Source organism: Sclerotinia sclerotiorum, genomic scaffold, assembly GCF_000146945.2.
Source record: "Sclerotinia sclerotiorum 1980 UF-70 scaffold_19 genomic scaffold, whole genome shotgun sequence".
NCBI classification, from domain to species: Eukaryota; Fungi; Ascomycota; class Leotiomycetes; order Helotiales; family Sclerotiniaceae; genus Sclerotinia; species Sclerotinia sclerotiorum.
The window spans coordinates 583,325-605,479 of NW_001820817.1; the positions used below are offsets into that span (position 1 = coordinate 583,325).

Here is a 22,155-nt window from a genome sequence, read left to right on the forward strand (position 1 = left end):
TATAACAAACTTATATCACGATCACATAAACGCATGTTCACATAGACGCCGCCCCGCGAAAACACAGGGTCGTGTTTGAGCTTGGAGCGTGTATACCCAATACATTTTGACGAATTTTGGACCCTTTGCAGCATTCATCGCTAGGGCGGTAAGATCAGCAGAACCTTAAGTCCAGTCATATCTATAGTTATGCTCGGCTAAAGTTCGCCTTTTTGAAATACGCTGCTAGCCAAACAAATTATTCAAGATGATGGGGAAAAATCCGACAGTTTGGTTCTGAATTATTCAAAGCTTGTGCATTTCACAAAACGATAAGTTCATTGGTAGGTTTCAAGCGCTTGATAGCTACGTTGACGTACTGCCACGAATTGGTGATAGTGCTGAGGTTTAATTCTTGCATTAGAAGTTAGAATTGCGAGCAGTTAAGGTGGGTTCTAAGAAAGGCTGACTTATCTGGTAGAGTTACTTGGCAGTATAATAGAATTCTTCATCACATATGAGATGATTAAAAGTAGAAGGTCGGCGTGGCTAAAGAGAGCGATGTGATTGTTCTTCTGCGCATAGTAGGAAGAACATTTGATGGTGGATGTCAAATTGCCATAGTATTATCAGTAATTCATAATCGATCTGATCTAAGTATCAAATTACCATACAACTAATGAAATAATTATATATATTCGTCAATATGTAATAACGTTCGTCTTCAGTGTCACATGACATTTCCTCCAAATCACATTTTCGAAAAATGGGGTGATATAGAACCTACATGCATCGGGTATCCCACATCTATTAGACTTTCTTGCATTTCTTAATTGTCCCTCATGCATACTTGGCTTTTTGTATTAGATAAAGCAAGTTACAAAATGGTAACGATAATATTGATGAATGTACCAAGTTATGATAGGGCAACATATCAGACATATACCATATGCCAAATGCCACATAACAACATCTTTGGCCAAAGAGACAAACGGTTTCCATTTGTTTGACCATTTTCCATATTCGTCCAAGTTTTGCAACTGAGTAAAACAAGCCACGACACCTTACTGCAGGCTCAGAGGTTAATTATGCGTGTTAACAGTTGAAACTTAAGAATACCTAAGGATGGGTCTTTTATATAAAGCAGAATTGGGTACAAGTAATGTGATTTGTAGGCGTTGATTGGTGACCTTACCTAATCAAGACAAATATTAATAATAATGCGGAGTATGCATCTCGGTGCGGACATTTCGTTTACTTACCTAATCCTTGGTGAGATAAGCAGCTTATGTGAGCCCGGAACTCAGAGAACGCGAAACAGCGAAAACAGCGAAATGGGGGAGATACCTCAAATTTGATTGGTAAAGCACATTAGAACCTACTTCCATTGTCATAATGCCTTTGAGTTTGAACTTTGTACGTACGTAGTGCGACTCATGGGCCGTGGAACACATTAACGTTAACAAATGAACCATATAAAATAATTCTACTGGCTGAACCTTCTGCCTTTCAAGGTCTAGCCCGTCCGTCCTAAGCTAAAATAGGAAGGAAATCTAAGGAATGTGTATTATACTTTACGGCCATTCGAAGTAGCAAGTAGCTATAGCTAAGAGCTTCAATTGTTTGTTGGCATGGCGGCGGCATTACCCTTCGAAGTTCGATGGAATCTAGAGAGCCGAGGGGCGAGCTAGAGTGGTAGCTGTGCCTCTTTGAAGTAGGGACGAATTTCATATAAGTACCTCCAGGAATGTACGAACAAAAACCTCACTTCATCTCCAGTTTCAATCATCTTTCACTCAACAGCTTTCGATTCTTATTCAAATCAACAACTTCATAAACAATCAAATCAACAATCAACATGTCTGGCAAGAAATTGATCGTCGTCTTCGGTGCTACAGGAGCACAAGGTGGCTCAGTCGTTACGAATATTCTTTCCGACCCAAAGTTCAAGGAGACCTGGGCAGTTCGAGGCGTCACTAGAGACGTCTCTAAGCCTGCCGCAAAGGCCCTCGAGGCTCTCGGTGCCGAGACCGTTGCTGTAAGTTTCATAGTATCTTTGATATTGTATGATTCAGAATTGACAATTATCTATAGGCAGACTTGAACGATGCCAGCTCTCTCAAAGCTGCATTGAAGGGTGCATATGCTGTTTTTGCCGTTACCAACTTCTGGGAAAGTTGCAGTGCTGAGGTAGAGAAGAAACAAGGATTTGCCATTGCAGATGCCGCAAAGGTATGAAATCGAATGTATGCATTGAATTGAGAGAATCAGAGTCTAATATGATCGACATGTAGGATGCTGGTGTTCAGCATTTGATCTGGAGTTCATTATTGAACGTTACAGACCGTAAGTCCTTCTATCCATTCTTGATACCTGCCTTCAACAATCCATACCGCTTTTCAGTATCCAAATCTTTTGCGAGGTCTTCAAGCTCATCAATTCTTTACAGTCTCCAAGGGAGTCCTCTCCAAGGTCGCACATTTTGACGCCAAGGCCGACATCGAGGAGTATATTAGAAAAATTGGAGTCCCTGCAACTTTCTTTTTGCCTGGATTTTATATGTCCAACCTTCCTGGTCAATCGTTACTACAGATGCCAGGTGAGACCAAGTGGAAGCTTGCTATGCCAGTTCCAGCTTCATCCCCAGCTCCTCTTATTGCTACTGGTGAGTAACTTTGCACTATAATCTTGTGAGAATCATTCACTCATACATCACAGTTGAGGACACTGGCAAATTTGTCAAAGGCATTCTCGTCAACAGAGAGAAGGTTCTTGGAAAGCGAATCTATGGTGCCACTAACTATTACACCTTTACCCAAATTTTGGACGAATTCAAGGAACAATTCCCTATCGCTGGTGAGGGAGCCGAGAATGTTGAACTTCCTCATGAGGTCTACAAGGGTATCCTCGGCAGCACGGGTATGAATGCCGACATTCAAGAAGAGATACTCCAGAACATGAGATTGTTGAATGAATTCGGCTATTACGGAGGTGATTCTTTGGATGAAAGTCACTCGGTAAGTTTTTCTGATGGGATTCATCTACAGTAATCTGGATATTCATACTGATACATTTTCATTTAGATTTTGGTCGACAAATTGACTACATGGAAGGAGTTCATGGCCAAGAGCCCAGTCTTTGCTGAGTTGAAGTAAGGTTTCAAGGGTCTTGATTAGTCAGGGGGTGTTTTGTGAAAGGGGGGTGTCTCGTGGGAATTTTTAAATATGAATACAATCGATTATGTTGTTAAACTTCAAGCACTTGAGCAATGCCAACCATGTTTTTGTAACTTGACTGCAATGCAATGTGTGCTTTAAACTAACGATTTAAGCAGGTAGCTACTGAGCAAGTAAAATTTATCAACAGCATTTAGATAATGTGATGATAATAGAAGAAGAATGGAGAACCGACCTAGATATTATCAACAGCAGTTTAGATAATGTAATGATAATAAAACGGAGTCTATCTAATAGTACATGTATTTGGATGATATAGTAATGATGATAGAAGAGAACCTACTAGGTATTATTATTACAAGATTGGTAACTAAAACTTTTATCAATAATTATAGTTAGATAATATCAAAATAAATAATATCTATAAACAGCTGTTAGATAGATTCTCTTTTAATAGTATATGCATATATGCATTCAGATAATGTGATATCTACTCGCGATCGAGTAGTACCTAGGTAAATAGCACAGGCTTAATTTGACCGCCCGGTGGCAAAATAAATGCCGAGGTTGTTGAAGACCAAATGCAATTCAGAAGCGAATTTCGGGCATGAGCGTCGGGCGTCTTTGATGAATTTCATTCTCATTCATTTTGTTCCCAACCTTCTCAACCTCCACATGGAATATTGAACAATTAATCAATCTATCAATCTATCCATCTATAACTTCAAGATCCTCCCTCTTACCTCTCTACCTCTTTATCCCTTTACCAACGATCTGTATAATAATTCTGTAAATCGCTTTTAATCCAATTTCTTCATTCCAGTTCCGCTTTCATCCTAGGAATTGTTCTGGCCAATCCAAATAATCCCCCGCAAAATTCCACTGTCACAGGCTTAGCCTTATTTCGTTCATCGCATCGGCCCATCCGTCACCGTCGGCCATCACAAGCTTGGATCTCATTAGAAATCATTTTATCTCACCATCAAAATCGACATCTTTGCGACCCAAAATTTATCTATCCTACAGCCATAAGACCCGCAAGGTCTCTGTAGGCATAAAAGCTCCATCTGCAGGGTTGTGTTTAATTTGAATACATTTGTTATGGCTTCACCGCCAAAACCCTGGGAAAGAGGAGGCGCTGCAGTTAGTACCGCTCTTCCAAGTCCTGGTTAGTATGCCCGTCATATTATCTTATATTATCTACCTTGCTAACATTTGATTGTCTTCACAGCCATGACTTCAACCACTGCTGCTACGTCAGGTTCTGCTGGACCATCGGTCTTATCATCCACAGCCAGTACTGCCTCGGGCGCACCAGCCATCCCCGAACGTCCATCCTCTCTCACAAATACCGTCAACCAAAACGCGTCCGCATACTCGCCATACGGCGCAAATAGACTAGGAGCCGTAGGAGCCTCGCCATATGGTATGGGAACTATGGGATCCTATTCATCGCCGTACTCAAGAATGGGAGGGATGGGGGGCATGGGAGGATATGGTTATGGTGGCATGGGAGGGTATGGATCTATGTATGGTGGAGGCATGGGAGGGATGTATGGGAACATGGGAGGAATGGGTCCAAATGATCCCATGAGCTTGACGCAAGGCTTTACTCAAAGCACACAAGCTACCTTCCAGATAATCGAAAGTATAGTTGGTGCATTTGGAGGATTTGCTCAAATGCTTGAAAGCACATACATGGCTACACACTCTAGTTTTTTCGGTAAGTTCATTTCCCGTGGACGCATTCTTCCGAAGGTTCTATACTAACAATTACAGCTATGGTTTCTGTGGCTGAGCAATTCGGAAACTTGCGCAATACTCTCGGATCTATTCTAGGGATATTTACCATGATGCGCTGGTTGCGCACTCTTTTCGCCAAAATCACAGGCCGACCCATGCCCGCAGATGCTACTTCTTTAACCCCTTCGGCATTTGCCTCTTTCGAAGGCCGCAAAGTACTTCCAGATGGTAGCGCGGCACCCCGTCCATCCAAGAAGCCTTTCTTGTTCTTCATAGCAGCAGCCTTCGGTCTCCCATACCTCATGGGTAAGATGATCAAGGCCCTTGCTGCTTCACAAGAAGAGGAACAGAAACGACTAATGGCATCAGGCCAACTAATGGGTGCTGACGGCCAACCTGTACCCGCACAACTTGATCCTTCGAAACTAGATTTCTGTCGCGTCTTATACGACTTTACCCCTGAATCCGGCGCCGCAGTCCAAGGTGTGGATCTCGAAGTCAAGAAAGGAGATCTAGTAGCAGTTATCAGTAAAAGCGATCCGATGGGTAATCCATCAGAATGGTGGCGTTGTCGTGCTCGCGATGGTCGCATGGGATACCTCCCTGCTGTATACCTGGAAGTAGCAAGACGACCTGGTCAACCTATAGCAGAAATTAAGAGTGCAAGTCAAAGTGGAAGTCGAACTAGTACCTTAACTAGTTCAAGTATTGGCAATGCCAACCGAGCAAAATCACTGGCGGCTCCTCCTGCTGTGGCTGGAAAGGCAGGTGATATTGGAGTGGATAGTTTCCAGAAGAGCCAATTTTATTCGTAGAATGCGAGGTTATTTAATGAATAGTAATAGTAGTGTTTCACCTACTATTCTATCTAGGGTTGAATGGCGTTCAAGGAGCATTTGTTTCTGTTCCGCACGTCGCTCAAAGTACGATATCTTTGGACTACGATAGGGTTCAAAACGGACTTAATGACTTGTTACTAGTAACCCATGGGCTTAAAAAAAGGTCTGTTTGGGTATGGTTGACGATATGATCCAAATACAATGTTTCTCATGGCCCGTGTAGATGATCGTTAATTAGCATTGGAAGGCGTTTTCCTTTTGGGAATTCTTTCTTTTCTAGCTTTGCGGGTTTGGAGAATGGAGAATGGAGAATGCAAGATTTGTTTATTTATTTATCATTTAGATCTATGTGTTTGTTTGTGTTGTATACTAGTCTATGGAGTAGTAACCTATTGATTTGATGTTTATGTTGTGTTAGGGTTCAAATAGGGGGGATTTTTGAGATCATCCGCTAAGAATAAATATTTAAGTAGATGCAATACATATGTATATGCTAGATAGGTAGGTAATATAAACCTTAAGCGATAATTCTCTATTGATGAAATCTAACAAATTCCTATTAATATATATGAAATGGCTATTGCAAAAAAAGGAAACAAATAAATTCAATACTAACCTCTGCATAAGTGATCCCAATTATTCGGATTACTACTAGGTAGCCAGTTTAGTGACTCCATACATCATCACCAAGCAAACTCATCAATAACAATCACACCACCCGCAAAATCAAGCACCTCCTCCACATTTCGAATCCGCATATTATCAAAAGTGAAATAATCAATATTCCCATACCAATACCAATACCAACCTATTTCTTTCCACCCACATCTATTTCCTCCAATTCAATATCGTCGAAACAGAAATTAGAATGTTCAATTCCTTCATAGTAGCTATAGCTACCCAATTGCTCGCTCTGAATACGTTTCCAGCATTCCTCTGTATCGGCCCAGATGCATGTTTTCGAGTGATATGTATCTTTATCTTTTGGTGTATACGGAGGAAGTAGAGATTTTGATTTTCGCTTCTGCGGGTTGTGGGGTTTGGATTTACGTGTTGGGGGTTTGTTATTGGATATTTTGAAGGGGTGTTTGTCTTTGAATTTTGTGTTGTGGAGCTGGTCTTGGATGGGGATGGTTTGCAGGTCTATGAAGGGGATTTTTTTCGCTCCATTTATCGTGCCAGTTTTTAGGGGTCGAGATGGTTTTGCTCTAGGTGGTGGTATCTGCGTTATCGTTGACTTCTTCCTTGGGCTTGTCTTCATGGTAAATGATAGGTATCTCGGCATTTTCCTCAAGAGCTGTCGTCAAACGCTGCTTAATGCGTTCAAGGGTACTTATCACATGCTCTATACCAGATGCTATGGCTTCACCTAGATCTCTTGGATACACTGGCGTTTCGGGAAGAGATAAGTTTGGTGTATATTTCTGACACCAAAGTAAAAGTTCAGCTGCCTGTTCCCATGTGAAATCTTTAGCTTTTTTAGGTCTGGGATAATACCAAGATGGGAGAGTAGAAAGTGGAATCATGCTTTGTTTCATAAACAGGGAAAAACGTTGGAAAATAGGTATAGAATCTTCCATTTCGACTTCGGGCTTGGCTTTTGCTCCTAAGAGTCTGTTTTGTTCATTAATGGCAAGGTACCTATGTCTGAGATGAAAAAATGATAAACTTACTTTAGCTCTGTGGATTTGGGAAATTAGAAGTCGTAATGGTGGTTCATTTTCTGGTTCGCATTGAGGACAGTATTTCCAGAACCATCCGAGGAGTCATTGTTTATCTTTCTCTGAAGCAATACTGGCATTATACCAAAACTGCTGATTTCTAATCAGGCAAGTTTATCAATTTTACCAAGACGGAAAACTAGGACATAAATCAATAGTATTCGGCATGGGAATATCCCCGTTCTGCAGTCGAAGGAAAAATATATCTAAACATGTAGGAGCATGCTCGAAAGCAGATGCTTCCCAATTCGAAGCTTCCTTTACATAGTTAGTTAGTAGCTCCCTCACATCACCACGTACATTTTTCTTACAGTATCTATCTGTATCCATATCTTCTGAGGAGTAACATGCGAGTCAAACACTTCATCTCTGAGCGGCGGTCTCGATTTTTTAATCTCATCCACTATAGAGTATAATTCCCAATACGAGAGTATCTCATTAATAGAACACTGTGGACAGTAATACACAAACCAGTTTCGTAATTCCTCATGTGCAGCATTTGCCTTTTGGGGATTGTAATCGTTTTTCGAGGTATGCTGGACTAGTCTTAAATAACCTATCGTTTGCATGTTGGGATATAGGATTTGCTTGTTTGTGAGTCTTGTTTGGAATTCTAGGAGAATGTTATTACATGCCATGATGAAGAGATATTAATGGGCAGTCTATTAGAATAATGGATATCAATTTGTGCAAAATAGAGTATGGATGATGGTATTATGTTTGGATGTTATATGTTGGGGTTTCATAGGAGAGGAGGGATAGTAGATTGGTGATTTATTAGTATGGAAGGTACTGCTAGCTTGTCTCATCACAACTATCGAAGTAGGAAAGAGCAAGCTATAAGCAGAAATTTTGTTAGCGATGGTAGATCTAATAGCCGAAGCTATAATTCAACAATGAAAAGATTTTGGCTTTTGAATTGATGTGGAAGAATGAAGATCAACCCTTCTCAGATTTCTAGCTCTCGACCATGAAGAGCTAGGATCTGGGATATTTTCCTAGATTCTTGAATACACTGCTGGTGTACTGATATAAATCACATATAAGAAAAAAAATACCATATCCTCATTGCAAAAAAAGAGTTTATTGCATCATCTCATTAGCTGATTTATGAATTTGCCCAGTCCTTCACAACCACCTGCTTGCCTCCCAGTAACCACTTAAGAGAACTTCCTCAATCACCAGCTACTCAAGGCCTCATAACCAAAAAAAGCCACCTATCAATACCCCCCCACACGAATACGGAACAAAAAACAACAATCCCAACCCCAACACGACCATAAACAGCACACCCCCAAGAAAATCCGCAAGTCTCTTCGCACACACCTCCCACTCCCTATCCCTCTCTATACACATAGCCTTCTCAATATCCCTCACAATGTGTTTTGCATAACCACGCAACATCCACCCCCTCAGATCATTCTCTAGACTACGAGGTCGAGAATTATGCTAGTCTTCTCCACTCCAGGAAATACACTCGATGTATTGTTGGATATTGATATTTGCGCCTTCCCACGGAACATCAAATGATATGTCGCGACCGGAAAACCAACTTGTGATCCAGGCGCGGACTTGCTTCACTGAAGCATCTTTTGGTGGGAGGTTGTGGAGGAATATTTCGTGCTTGGGGATTGGGAGTTTAGACGTGAATATCATGGATGGAGGTGGATTTTGATGGGTTTGACTAGGAGGAGGCAAAGCTCTCAACTGTGCAGGAGTGTTCTGTTTGAGAAATGAAGATTTCCGTGCTCGATGATTCCCCATGTTAGATATAGAACAATAATCGATGTGACGCGAAGGACTATCCTCATACAGATCAATAAGATCTCCTTCCATATCACCAACCGACGAACTAGCCGAAGTAATTTGCAGATTCACATCATTAGATATGCTCGAAGTGACCGAAACTCCACAGCTCTTCGGATCAAACTTCATCTGACTACTCGCGCGATAGAAGTCTTCAACCTCCTGCTTAATCACATCCTCACTATCCTCACAAGAAACCAGTACTCGACGACCATCTCTAGCGGACTCTGACCGAAGATCAGTTCGACGTACAGAACCCACACCAAACCCCTCCTTCACGTCTCCTTCTCCCTTTATATCTCCTCCTCGACCCGCAGACAAAAAGTGACTCATCAACTTAGAAATTGTCGACAATCGACTCATATCCAGCTTAGCCTCTAGTCTGCTATCCGGGAAACACGTATGACTAACACCGTTTAAATCCACCTCCTCATTATTCACGTCCAAGGAAGTGACTGAAGCGTGTAGAGCAGCTTCGTCGGAATTCATGGTTGAATTAAGGATATGATCTGAGACGTGCTGTGCTATAACCGCAGTGTTGCGTTTCTTAACCATTTTGATGTTGATGTTCTGTGCTGATATGGTTCAGGTATTTACCAGAATGAAGATGAATACTGATGAAACATTTGTTGTTTTTGTGGTCGGTGGAGCAATATTTAATATAGCGGCTTGTAGTTGCAAGTTATGTGTACGGTATTGAGTTGGCGCGAAGCGAAAATATAAGACGAAAACTTTTAATTTCATTCACCTAATAAATACATAGCATTATAGATTTTTCTCATCCATATACTTAAGTCTTATTCCAACGGCTCTTCTGTGAGCTTCCAATTCCTCGACCTTCGCTAATTGCATCACAGCTCCACCAACATTTCTCAAACCTTGAGCTGTCAGTTGTGAACTAGTAATGTGCTTTAGATACGATCCAAGGTTTACACCAGAGTATTGCTTGGCAAATCCATACGTAGCTATTTGTCTGATCAGCACAACTATGTTATGGAACTATGTGAGTGAAAAACTTACGTAAAGAGTGGTTGACACCAGCAGAATAATCTCCAACACTCTCTGGCGTCCATTCACCAATGAAAACACTGCCAGCATTTTCGACCAACTCTACAACACTAGCAGCATCCTTGAGTTGCAATATAAGATGCTCTGGGGCATACTCATTGCTGAGTTTCATTGCCTCCTTAATGTCTTTAACAACGAGAGTTATCGAGTGCTCAATGGCACCACGAACGATGTCAACTCTTGGTAAAGCCATAGCTTGTTCATGGAGTTCGTCTTCGATGGCCTGCAATTCTTTCTCGGAGAGATCAATGGCAATCAAAATTACCTGACTGTCAACGCCATGCTCTGCCTGCGATAGCAAGTCTGATGCGACAAATGCCGGGTTCGCATCCTTGTCAGCGATGACGAGTACCTCAGATGGTCCAGCTGGCATATCAATACTAACGCCAGCATTGGTATCATTGCTGACGTACATCTTTGCAGCCGTCACGAATTGATTACCTGGACCAAGGATTTTATCGACTTTGGTGACGCTTTCAGTGCCGTATGCCATGGCAGCGACAGCTTGAGCACCACCAGCCAAAACGATACTTTCAGCACCAACTTTATGAGCAACATAAACGATCTCAGGAGTAATTCTACCATCAGATCGAGGAGGTGATGCGAGTACGATCTTTTTACAACCCGCGACCATAGCTGGGACACCCAACATAAGAGCTGTACTTGGAAGCACAGCAGTACCTCCTGGAATGTACAATCCAACACGCTCAATGGGCCTTGAAAATCTACTGCATACTATGCCTGGCATAGTCTCAACTTGCAATGGGTCTTCTTTTTGTGCTGCGTGGAATTTGCGAATGTTTTCGAAAGAAATGTCAATCGCCTCAATAGTCTCTGCTGGAAGGTCCATAAGTGCTTGTGGAAAAGGAGCTTTAAGGACAGGAGAGGTGAGTGATGTTGCCTTTTCAAACTTGTGGGTATATCCAAGCAATGCTTTATCACCTCCTTCTCGTACATCCTTGATGATGGGGTTCACAATGCCCATAATCATATCAGTAGACTTTTGGGAAGGTCTTTGTAAGACATCCTTGAGATCGGCCTCTGATGTTGTCGCGGCATTGTATCGTCTCATAGTGATGCGTCCATTTTTAAGTCCAGCCTTGTCTTCCGAGGATTTTGGCACTGAAGCAGCTTCCTTGACGACCTTCTTGACACTTTCAAGATTGGCGGTAGATCCATTAGTAATTCCTTCTTTTTCAGCCCATTTTCCCTTGGCATCCCCTTGTCTTCGCTTGACCTTCACACTCTTAGCATCGAGGTTACGTTCAATGTCTGCAAGGGTAACTCCGGCTGAAACGGCCTTGGTTAAAGCAAAATAAATGAGATCTGCTGCCTCGAAAGCAATATCTTTCTTCTCCTTAGCGTCACAAAGTTCTTCTGCTTCTTCCATAATCTTAGCCCGCAACAATTTTTCATCCGAAAAGAGACGTGCTGTATAGGATCCCTCAGGTGCCGAAGTCTTCCTTGAAATAAGGGTCTTCTCAAGCTTGGAAATTCCCTTGTATTCACCGAAACAGGTAGATTGTGGTAGGTGGCAAAAACCCCGTCCTTTTTGCTTGACAACAAATCTCAAACAATCTTGATCGCAGTCCAAAGATACTCTAACGAGTTCTTGTGTATCCCCAGATGTTGCCCCTTTGTACCACAATCCGCGCTTTCTGCTTTGATACACCCCAGTGCCAGTTTTCAATGACTCCTTCAAGCTCTCTTCACTGCTGTATACAAGTCCCAAAGCCAGCCCTCTTTCATCTGTAACCACAGTAGGAATTAATTTGTCTGCCCTATCCGAAGTCCATGAATCCGCAACCAATTTTGGAAGGGAGACTTGACCCTCTCCAGCCCCTTCAATGCTCAGGTGTGTCGCAGGTATGATTGGGATGGCGGAGAATTCTCTCGCAACTTTAACGAGTAATTCGAAGTCACTTTCAGGAGTTGGGAGAAGGAATATCGGAGTTGTTTTTTTCGTCTTGAATTCTTCCAATAGGGATCGAGTGTAGGCCTCATCGACAAAAGTAAGTAATCCTCCATTGGGAAACTCGACATCTGTTTGCGGTTGTGGTATGATTGGAAGAACACGATCGGTATGCTTTTCCAAGTGTGTAAGTTGAGATGGCTTGACAAAAACTGTGCGGGCTCCAGCGTCTAAAATTGTTACGATATCGTCTGTTGATTTAAAGGCAGATACATCGACATAAGTATCAATGCCAACGTGTCTCTGCAAAAAACCGAGGAGGATATCGACATCATCGTTGTTCGCTTTGAAATAAACGCATCCCAAGTATGATAGTTGATTTCTTGCAAGTCCTACTTTCGATTCTGCAGGACCATTGCCAAGGTCAACACAAGGAAGAAAAGGAAGTGATGCTGTAGTATCCATATCGAATACTAATATCCTCAAAGTCTTCTGCAAGATTCAATGAAAATTCCAGTGATGTCTGGAGTGAAGTGAGTCAACGAGAAAAGTTCGATCTATGTAGACATTATGGGTTATGTAATGGAGGGGCATGAATCTCATTCACTGGTCATTGATTTAAATTTAAGGTATGGTCTGTGCTTTATTTCTAATCGGAAATGCAGCTGCAATTGATTGTACCTGGTATTACGATTGAATGTTATCCACTGGCGTCGCAGATATTTGAGCTCTACTCGTTAAGTCGTGTTCTTTATAGGTACTCATATATTCATATACTCAAATTACTGTACAAAATCCTGGATTTTATCGGTAATCGCTTTTCAAGCTATGATACTCAGACTAAGATGATTTCTTGAGTCTAATACGATACGCAAATCAAATTCAACGACACGGACTCCTGCGCCCGCAATCTACATTTGATAAAGTCGCATTTGCAATAAATTTAAAAAGAGTTCAATCGGCACCACACATATATCAGAGCGAAGAGAAATTCCCCTGTCTTTACCATGGCCGACGTAAACGGCGACTCAATATCCCATACAAATGGCCAAAACGGACATTCTCCATCCCCGCCAACCCAACCCGCTCCAGCGCCCAACCCACAACCTACAGCACCAGTCTCTGCGGCTGCCTCCCCTCCCATCGCAAATCCCAGCGTACCTCTCACATCCCTCCAAGACAACGGTCTATCCAAGCGACCCCGCGATGCTCGTCTTATCCATATGCTCCTTTCCTCACTGGGGGTATCCGCATACCAAGAACGCGTTCCTCTCCAACTTCTCGATTTCGCATACCGTCACTCCTCTTCTATTCTTTCCGATGCCTTACATCTTTCCTCCGATGCCTATGTATCACAACAAACGCGCGCGAGAGATGCGCCGCCTGGTGGGGGTTTCAGAGATGCAGATGGACAAGTTAGCGCGAATGCGGTTCAACTGGCTATTCAAAGTCGATTGCAGTATCAGTTTGGCGCAGGCAATGGTGGTGGGTTGAGCAAGGAGTTTTTATTAGAAACTGCACAGACGAGGAATAAAATTGCATTACCAAGGGTTCTACAGAATGAATGGGGTGTCAGGTTACCAGCTGAGAGATTTGTCCTTACGGGTGTGCCATGGGGATTGAAGGATGAGTGGGTGGAAGACGATGAAGAAGAAGAGGAGGGCCCGGTTGGAGAGAGTATGGAAGGCATTATAGCTACAGAAGAAGATAACCTCGAAGGTGATGAGGAGGGTGCTGGTGATATAAATGACTTATTTGGCACGGGTGGAGATATGGATGAGGATATGGATAAAGAGGAATAATGGTCGTACAAAAAGCATGTAATGGCGTTAGGGGCCAGTCTCTCTGTGATGATATACACTATTGGCAGCAAGAATTAGAAATTCTTGAAATTAAACACATAATACAAGTCAGTTCTTGAAGTTGATTGTGCTCCATTGATCTGTGTTTCTTAGTTCTGAGCAAATATTGAATTAGAGGTGTTGAGTAGAGTGTCAAGTGGATGGGAGGGGCTCTCATTGAACATGTCAAAATCCCATTATGGAGAATTCATAAACTCGAGCAAGATTCTCGAAATATTTACACCCAACATCACAAAGACAAAATCACAGCGCAAAGGTCGTCAAAGATGAATCCAAATTGTACAAGATAATATAATCATATTCCTCTCTATCTACCACACATCCCTCATCCTCATCTCCAATTCCCTCCTCCTCCTCGAACAAGCAAAACAAAACAAAAAAGCAGTAAAACATCAAAAAAAGAATGTTTGTCACGATTAGTCCTCCTAGCGCACTGATCGACGCCAGCAGGGTGGATTGGACTGGCTGTCTAGGCCGTTGGTTCTATATCCCACGAACGATATTTAAATAAGTGACGCTCAAGTCCATTAAGAGGCGCAGGAGGTAGGCAATATGTGGTTTGTTTGTTTGATTTTGGTTTGGATTAATGATGCGAGCATAGATGGAGAGTAATACTCCTTCAATGCTTTTGGCTGGGGAAAATGTGAGAAGAAAATGAAGGGGAGGGAATGATACAAAACCTAGATTGAGATTTGGGAGCGGAGAGAATAGGATAGATAGGTGTTTCGTGGATGATGAGATATAAATATCTTGTATTATCATTTAGTACCTCCATCATCACACTGTCGCGCCATTGATTCATCCATCTCCAATCTCCAACCTCCATCTTCAATCCTCGAAGAAATCGATTATTATTGTTAACAGGAAACATTCTTCCTACCTCCAAAAAAATTTTCCCTCTTGATATGCCCCCCGCTTAGTCACCCACACTAAACCCACACACTAGCCCCACGCACAGACCACCTCAAAATTCTCCATCCACATCACGACCTTTTCACAAAACTTTTCTTTTTTTTCTTCTCCTTACACTTAAATCGCATGATTAAATCAACCGCTTGATACCATTCATCAACTGGCTAGTCGGTCATATTTGCATGCTAGAATAATCTATAATTTCTGGTGACGCGGTTTATATCTATCTATCTGTCTTAACCTAGGTAGAGGTAGGTAGATAGGTATGGATTTTTGACTGAGGCGGAGCGCATTGGTGGTGATGCCTGGGTTTGCGGAGCTTTTATGACATTTATGTGAGAGGATGGATCGGGTTTTGTATGGGGTGGATGGGTGGTGAGGTTGTGTTTGAAGATAGACTGGCTGGCTGGGAGTAGGGGGAAGGATTGTAGTCGTATGAAAGATTTGTATCTATTTTTTGTAAATCTTTTATATTTCTTGCTATTATTTTCGAACGCTATGCTGTGGTATAAAATCAAATCCTCTAAACATGCTATGCACCACCGAAGATGTATACTCAAAAACTCCCATTTCCATCCATTTATCAATATATACGTAATACGTAATTAATCATCCTTCCTCTTCTCCTTATCTTCCTCGTCTCGTTCATCCTCTTCCGCCTCCTCCCCTTCATCTTCCTTCTCTTTCCTCTTAGTCTTTTTCCTCTCAGCCTTCAACGCATCGTGCACCTCTTCACTTCCCTCATCGGCCTTCTCATCCCAATCCACATCATATTCATCAGCAATGTTCTTGATCTCCTTTCTCAACGCATTTGCCTCTTCAATCACTGCTTCCCACTTCTGCAAATCAAATCCTTTTGCCTGGTATAATGTTCGCTGTCTCCTCGAAACCGTCAAATTGAGTGCAGCCCTGTAAGAAACTTCGCGATTGTGGTAGAGAAACCATAAGTAACCCAAAATAATAGTCGATAATCCTGCAAAATAGGTGACAGGTTCCATGGTATCCCATCCAATAGGAGTCAGGAAGGTAAGGAAGAAGGTTCCAACCCACCAGGAAACCAGCAGGCCAAGACCACCCATAGCGAGATGTCGCGCTCCTCGATGTGCAAGATCGTCGCACTCTTTCTTGATTTTTGCATAATCCGCCAGTTTCCTGCTTTTCTTCCGTAGACGAACTCTCAAGTAATGAGTCCGATCGTTGAACGATGGCACCCCGACTCTAATCTCACGAGACGACCCTTCAATCTCCACCGCAAATTCCTTTCCTCGCGCAGCATCGCGAATGAAATCCCCTATCTCAGTCGACGAAGACCAGCGCACGAATTTTACTTCCCCTTCAGAAGATTGTTCACGTCCGCTTCCTGAATAACTTTCCACTCCTCCTTCGCCAGGCCCTCCTCGTAAGTCATTTCGTATTTGTTCTTTATCTTTCTGGGAAATGCTTTTATCTTTGGAGCTGCTAATCTTTCCAAGCTTCATGATTTTTCCATCAACCATCTGTTCGTCTGTACCTTCTTCTACATCTTCATCTATCTCTTTTCTATGATCGGCTGTGATCTCATCTTGTGTGGAGTCTTGGGCGCGAAAATGCACTGCGGGTACTTTTTCTGTATGTCCATCTTTTGCAGTTATCATTGGTAATTCAGACTGGATAAGGCGTTCGAGGTAGGAGAGAGGTTGCTGAGGATGAACGAGGAGAGCTAGTGGCTCTATATCTTTACGATCGGAGTTCTTGTCCAGTGTAGTCAGAGGTAAAATAAGCTTCAGGAGCCGTGATGGGGTGGTAAGGAGTTTGCCTGCGAAATTTCTATTAGAGACAATGCTAGCAAAGGTATAGGAAGAATCGAATCACGAAACCTTTTGTCATGGCCCCGGCACTTCTGTTTCTCCTCACAGGAGGCTCATTGGAGCCTTCTCTATGCCACGGCGTTCTTGCTTGTATTTCCTTCTGTTCGCCAATCGCATTGTCGATCTGCTTGTTGAACCAGTCTTCTTCCTTGCCCAATCCCTTTTGATTTAGTTCCTTGGCCTTATCTGTGTGATTGTCCTTTCTCCAAATATTCGTCGAAGTAAATGTGCGAAGACATGGGGGAGGGGTATGTTTTATGGAGGATTGCGGTGCAGTTCTATTTCGAAAGGTACCTACAAATGAGGTCGGCGGGCATGTCGTTTGCGCAATACTCCGCGGTAAAAGGTGCGTTGCTCGTCGCATGATTGTGAGATCCCTCTTACCTAGCTTCTACCACAATACAGAGAAAGCGAGCTTAAGGTAACAATTAGATATTAAAAGTTCCGTTTTTAAAGTATCCATTTCGTAGTTGGCTATCTGTACAAACTTACATGGGACCTTGGAAACATTCAAAGCTGGGAGCTCGAACACTCGACCCCTGTTATCGATGACGTATCTTATGCACCGTCGGATCTTCTCGAGTAAAGGGCCAACATACTATCGTAATTTTTTACAAAAAAGAATCTTTTAGTTAAATCAAATTTAAAAAGTGTTGTATATATTAAAGTGGAATGAAAATATGTATAACTATATTGAGAATATTATATAATGTGAATAGCTATCTACTCTATGCTACAGATCATATGGTTCTCGAAATCAATTAGAAATTCCAAAGAATTACTTCTTATTCTTACAATAGGTCCTCCAAGGGTGTCCGATAGTATTGTAATCAATAATTGACCTTAAGATCCATCAACTTGAACTTCGATTGGGTTTCCCGCAAAAAAATCATCCGGCTCTCCGCCCACAGCTCGCTGTGAACTGGCCAACTAGGGAAGTCTCTCAATAAGTCTTTCTGCACCCTCTGCAAGTCTTTCATCTTTCGCGAATTTGAGTCCATTGCGTTCCAGTCCAGCTCCACGAATTCCGACACCACGGGCTGATGTATTGGGTCCTCTTCCACATCATAGTATAAGAAGATCTCCCGCAGTTCGATGCCACGGGCTCCATAAGCATTCACGACGCGGAAAATGTTGTACAAATCGACCTCCTCCCGGAAAGATCGACCAAAATTGCAATTGATAAGAGGCTCTATGTTGAAAGCGAGAGAGCTTACCATATCCTTCGCGGGTATATTATTGAAAAAGTCCTCATAAACTCGGTCATTCCAACCGAACGACTTTAGACATAAAGTATCGGCCTTAAAATTGCACCATATTCTCGGCTGGATCTTAATACTGAACCTGGGGCTGATGAGCTTCTCTTGAAAGAGGAGACTGTAATGTTTGAAAGCCTCCTCTCGCGATTCTTTGCATGCATAGAAAACACTGGGATGAGGTGTATTTGATGCGCAGATGTATCCGTCTCTTCTTTGGTGAGGGGGAAGATCAACTTGTTTATAAGATTGGTTGAGCTGAATGCTGATATTTCGCCGCTGCTCACATACCATGCCCCAAATCAGTATTCTAAGCTCCGTAGGAAGTTCCCCAAAACAAGTGAAGGTAGTTGGCGCGATTCCGAATTTTTTATCTCTGGTACCGTGATCAGAATATTTGGAAAGCTGCTCGAATGATAATGCGGGAGATGGTGGTGGATATGAAAGGCTTCCCAAACTACTAGAGCTTTCCATTTGATAATCCCATTCGGCGATGAAGGCAGGGCCTGGCTGTGCGTTTTCGATGTGCATGGTTTTGAATACTGATTTGGTATCCCTCCAAAGACCCGAGAACTTTTGTGATAGTGTATCCATCTGTGCGGTCAAGGCTAAGCCCGTATGTCGGTACTGATAGATGTCTTTTCCCAAAGAGGTATGCGTGAAAATGTTATTGATAAGAGCCGGAACGATGGGGAATGTTCTTAGAGAAGGTAATTTGAGTCGAGGAAGGACTACTATATCAATAAACAATCGTGGGTAAGGACCGGTAGAGTTACAGATAGCAGGTCATAAGTATGAAGAGTCTCCTGAATATACTCGGGGGAATCCAACCTTTTGACTTGAATACATAACCCCGCACTAAAACTTAGTAGCAGCTCATAGTCAATAACCGGTATTCCGGTAGTCATCCCATCATGCACCGACTTGCGAGGTGGAGTTTGTCCGCCCCTAGGGCGGAGTGCCAAGCGTATTTTGTCCATTAAACAGGAAGTTAGCGATGGTCGATCCATACAACAATATTGGCGTTCCTAGCTAACTTCGATGATCCGCACATAGAAAATTGAAACTGATAGCATGAATATTACCCCTCATTTCCAGAATTTTGCAATGCAATCTTCAAGTGTGGTTAGAGGGAACGCTATTCGCATGATTTTGGTTAGTCTAGCGTAGTAGCCGCCCAATGTCGGTGAAAGCGGAGGCCGAGACCACCGACTTCTTCTCAACTCGAACCAATCGTAAACCACAGAGAATGCATTAGTCATACATATGATCCTATAATTAAAAACACTCCTAAAAAACTCTCATCATCATCATTCTTATCTACCTTGTCACAATTCGCAAAATAAGTCGAAAACGCTCTTCTTAATTTTAACTCCTATCTCCTAACACTCTACTTCCCAGAACAGAACAACCTGACTTCTGCCTCCGACGTGATTTCCAATGCAAAGCTCGGTAGCCCTCAGAGGCTTGCAACTCATAGAATGTTTGCATTTCGAAACAGAAAACAAAAGACGAACTCTTCTCCAGGTTCAAAATCGTCTTATCAGCCTGTATACGACGTTGTTCCCAGGTAAGATATACAGGCATTTCAAATTTATGATATCATTAAGTGATAGCTCAATTTATGCGATCAAGATCTGACCGCCAGACCGACTCCGGCTTAGGTTACGATATTATTATGGAACGCTCCAATCGTCTCATTTCCATCTGAAATTTGGATGAAACGTTATACAAATGTCGTTTCTAGACGCTGATTGAGAGTCTCAAAACTCAAGTGGAGTCGCATGAGGCACGTCCTTATGATATCGACGTTCAGAAAAATGAAACAAATGTCTGGAATATGCGGATGTATGCCCTACTCCTCGTTACACCGACCTTTTTCTTGTCTCCGACATAACCACATTGTTCTTAATATCCCAATTCAGTCAGGCCCGAAAGCAGGTGGTGGGGTGCGATTAAAACACTTGCGTTGAAGAAATAACGGTAGGCACCGAAGAAGCAACTGTAGGTCCTTAATAACTAGTAAGCGGTCCGCATCCAGAGGTTAATTAACCTATGCACGATTGGAACAAATGTAATTCGTTGAGAAAATGAAAATCCGTTTTATTGCTATAAATTTCGCATCGTCCTGAAGTCCAGAACAATCACTACACTTTCCCCATTACCATGTTTGCATCCTTGCATGACCGTCGCAACCAGTATAGTAAACTTTTACGAACCGATTCGACTTTTTGATCCAACTAATGTCAGGTTGCATGGGGTTTTCCAAATCTCGATGCTCTTTAAGATGAGTATACACGGTTGTGTCGTCTCAAATCCCATGCAGTGAACTAGTCAATGGCAAAACGGTTTTCGAGTTTGAATGGGGCTCGAGCCAATAATAGCACACCCCACTTCTCCCAAAGAATGGAGTGTGTTCCGAGTATCAGGAGACAAGACAGATTTAGACAGCTTCTATTTCCAATTATTAAAATTGATGAGACTGGCGGTTTTGGTGCATACACAGCAGACACGGTGCCCCGCGATATCGTATCATGGCTTGGAATGGCCAGCTTGTGACAGAACCAAGGCGTTTTATCGCGTTGACAACCCCACATCTCGCGTCTGACAGATATGCAGTTATGTAGAGAGCGGATTTTGAATGATTTGTTTGTTCATTGGGAAAACGCCCGTTGTACTCTCGGCGACGCAAGGCGGTATGAAGCCCCCTAAAGTATTGAGATGAGAAGTCATTCTAGCAAGTGTGATGAAAGTAGATCGTGTCTGATTTGTGCGGCATCATTGCTCACTTGAAAGGGTTGTGATGCGTTGTATACGAACAGTGACTTACTGATTGCAGGCTTCATGGAAGGTACATGTAGGCCGTGAAGCAATAACATTATCATATTAACACTGCAGACCTTTGTATATGGTTGGAAAGACTTTATTCTTCTCGAAGCATCCAAGAAAATCAAGCTTAAGATGATCACAAGGCAGGGGCTTCGAAGCACTCCCTTCTCAGCTTCATGAATGCAGCTTGCTTGTGGGGAAAGGTGATTTCGCGTTCCTTTACAAACCCAGCTTCTTTGAGATGTGAGATAAACCTATGGATAAATTAGAGGGAAGGGTTGTGACAAATGCGAAGTGATTGGAAAGAAACTGTAAATACCTTTCATTGTCCACTCTAGGCTCAAGCACAAAAGAATTAGTCCTGTAATCCTGTACCAGAGCCCAGTGTGCCAAAGCAGTGATCCAGCATTGAACCCTATGCTTTCCTCGATATTCATCCTCGCCGACCAAAACATGGACACCACGGTCAAAGTCCCCAACATTATCGCCTACATGCTTCCCAAGGATGTCTTCTTTCGCCCAATATAGCTCAAAGTATCCAAAGGGCTTTCCATCCCAGAGACCAATCACGGGAAACGAATGTTTTGAACTCAGACTGTCTTTGAGAAATTTTTCCTGTGTAGCAATTGGACCAGAGCAGCCCCAAAATTTATCGACGCGAGGAACATTCATCCAACGATTCAAAAGCTGGAGGTCAGTCATCTCAGCCGTATCGGTTACTTGTTGTGTAGCAGTACTAGAATGTACAGTTTGCAAATCTGCGGACAAACACGCTCCAATAGAAGAGAGTGACGAGCTTGTGGCATGGTGTCGAAAAGGTGCTAAGCTTGACGTTGGACCATTATATACTACAGGTTTGGAGGACAAGGATGCAACTCTGAAAGAGAGGTATTGCCCCAAACTAGGGATGTAACGTATGTAAAATGTTTCTCCTTGGCGGGGTGGCTTGGGGCGCAGGGGGTGACGCGTACCTGAAGTATTTGTATATTGTAATGGAGGTGGTGGATAATATGTCGGTAGATGACTTCCTGATGAGAAAGGGCCAATGGACACAGGTGACCCTAGTCCTGAAAATGACTCGGTAGAATCTCTCTTATTACCAGTAGACTGATTGCTGGTCGGAGCAGAAACGGGCGAACATGGCCGGCTGCCCTGCGGGGAAGCTAGAGATGTATTTGGACTGAAAGTGTATAGGAATAGCCTTG

General features: G+C 42.7%; 9 protein-coding genes across 9 annotated transcripts; 3 read left to right on the forward strand and 6 right to left on the reverse strand.

Moving 5' to 3' along the window:
• Positions 1-1,837: 1,837 nt before the first annotated feature.
• SS1G_12265 (hypothetical protein) lies at positions 1,838-3,529 on the forward strand (the record flags this gene model as incomplete). The annotated part of the gene is made up of 7 exons (XM_001587185.1): positions 1,838-2,017; positions 2,074-2,211; positions 2,274-2,325; positions 2,429-2,644; positions 2,698-2,996; positions 3,063-3,130; positions 3,475-3,529. The coding sequence occupies 7 exons, from the start codon at positions 1,838-1,840 to the stop codon at positions 3,527-3,529; spliced, it is 1,008 nt and encodes a 335-aa protein (XP_001587235.1).
• A 727-nt stretch (positions 3,530-4,256) lies between these two features.
• On the forward strand, positions 4,257-5,713 carry SS1G_12266 (hypothetical protein; the record flags this gene model as incomplete). The annotated part of the gene is made up of 3 exons (XM_001587186.1): positions 4,257-4,323; positions 4,387-4,878; positions 4,935-5,713. 3 exons carry the CDS (start codon positions 4,257-4,259, stop codon positions 5,711-5,713), a joined length of 1,338 nt encoding a protein of 445 aa, XP_001587236.1.
• A 1,232-nt stretch (positions 5,714-6,945) lies between these two features.
• On the reverse strand, positions 6,946-8,096 carry SS1G_12267 (predicted protein; the record flags this gene model as incomplete). Its single annotated transcript, XM_001587187.1, has 2 exons — positions 6,946-7,417; positions 7,759-8,096. 2 exons carry the CDS (start codon positions 8,094-8,096, stop codon positions 6,946-6,948), a joined length of 810 nt encoding a protein of 269 aa, XP_001587237.1.
• Positions 8,097-8,907: 811 nt separating this feature from the next.
• Positions 8,908-9,753, reverse strand: SS1G_12268 (predicted protein; the record flags this gene model as incomplete). Its single annotated transcript, XM_001587188.1, has 1 exon — positions 8,908-9,753. One exon carries the CDS (start codon positions 9,751-9,753, stop codon positions 8,908-8,910), a length of 846 nt encoding a protein of 281 aa, XP_001587238.1.
• A 276-nt stretch (positions 9,754-10,029) lies between these two features.
• Positions 10,030-12,709, reverse strand: SS1G_12269 (hypothetical protein; the record flags this gene model as incomplete). The annotated part of the gene is made up of 2 exons (XM_001587189.1): positions 10,030-10,229; positions 10,285-12,709. 2 exons carry the CDS (start codon positions 12,707-12,709, stop codon positions 10,030-10,032), a joined length of 2,625 nt encoding a protein of 874 aa, XP_001587239.1.
• A 542-nt stretch (positions 12,710-13,251) lies between these two features.
• SS1G_12270 (hypothetical protein) lies at positions 13,252-14,046 on the forward strand (the record flags this gene model as incomplete). The annotated part of the gene is made up of 1 exon (XM_001587190.1): positions 13,252-14,046. One exon carries the CDS (start codon positions 13,252-13,254, stop codon positions 14,044-14,046), a length of 795 nt encoding a protein of 264 aa, XP_001587240.1.
• Positions 14,047-15,623: 1,577 nt separating this feature from the next.
• On the reverse strand, positions 15,624-16,982 carry SS1G_12271 (hypothetical protein; the record flags this gene model as incomplete). Its single annotated transcript, XM_001587191.1, has 2 exons — positions 15,624-16,813; positions 16,943-16,982. 2 exons carry the CDS (start codon positions 16,980-16,982, stop codon positions 15,624-15,626), a joined length of 1,230 nt encoding a protein of 409 aa, XP_001587241.1.
• Positions 16,983-17,695: 713 nt separating this feature from the next.
• On the reverse strand, positions 17,696-18,715 carry SS1G_12272 (hypothetical protein; the record flags this gene model as incomplete). The annotated part of the gene is made up of 1 exon (XM_001587192.1): positions 17,696-18,715. One exon carries the CDS (start codon positions 18,713-18,715, stop codon positions 17,696-17,698), a length of 1,020 nt encoding a protein of 339 aa, XP_001587242.1.
• A 2,371-nt stretch (positions 18,716-21,086) lies between these two features.
• Positions 21,087-21,756, reverse strand: SS1G_12273 (hypothetical protein; the record flags this gene model as incomplete). Its single annotated transcript, XM_001587193.1, has 3 exons — positions 21,087-21,204; positions 21,270-21,637; positions 21,721-21,756. 3 exons carry the CDS (start codon positions 21,754-21,756, stop codon positions 21,087-21,089), a joined length of 522 nt encoding a protein of 173 aa, XP_001587243.1.
• Positions 21,757-22,155: the final 399 nt, after the last annotated feature.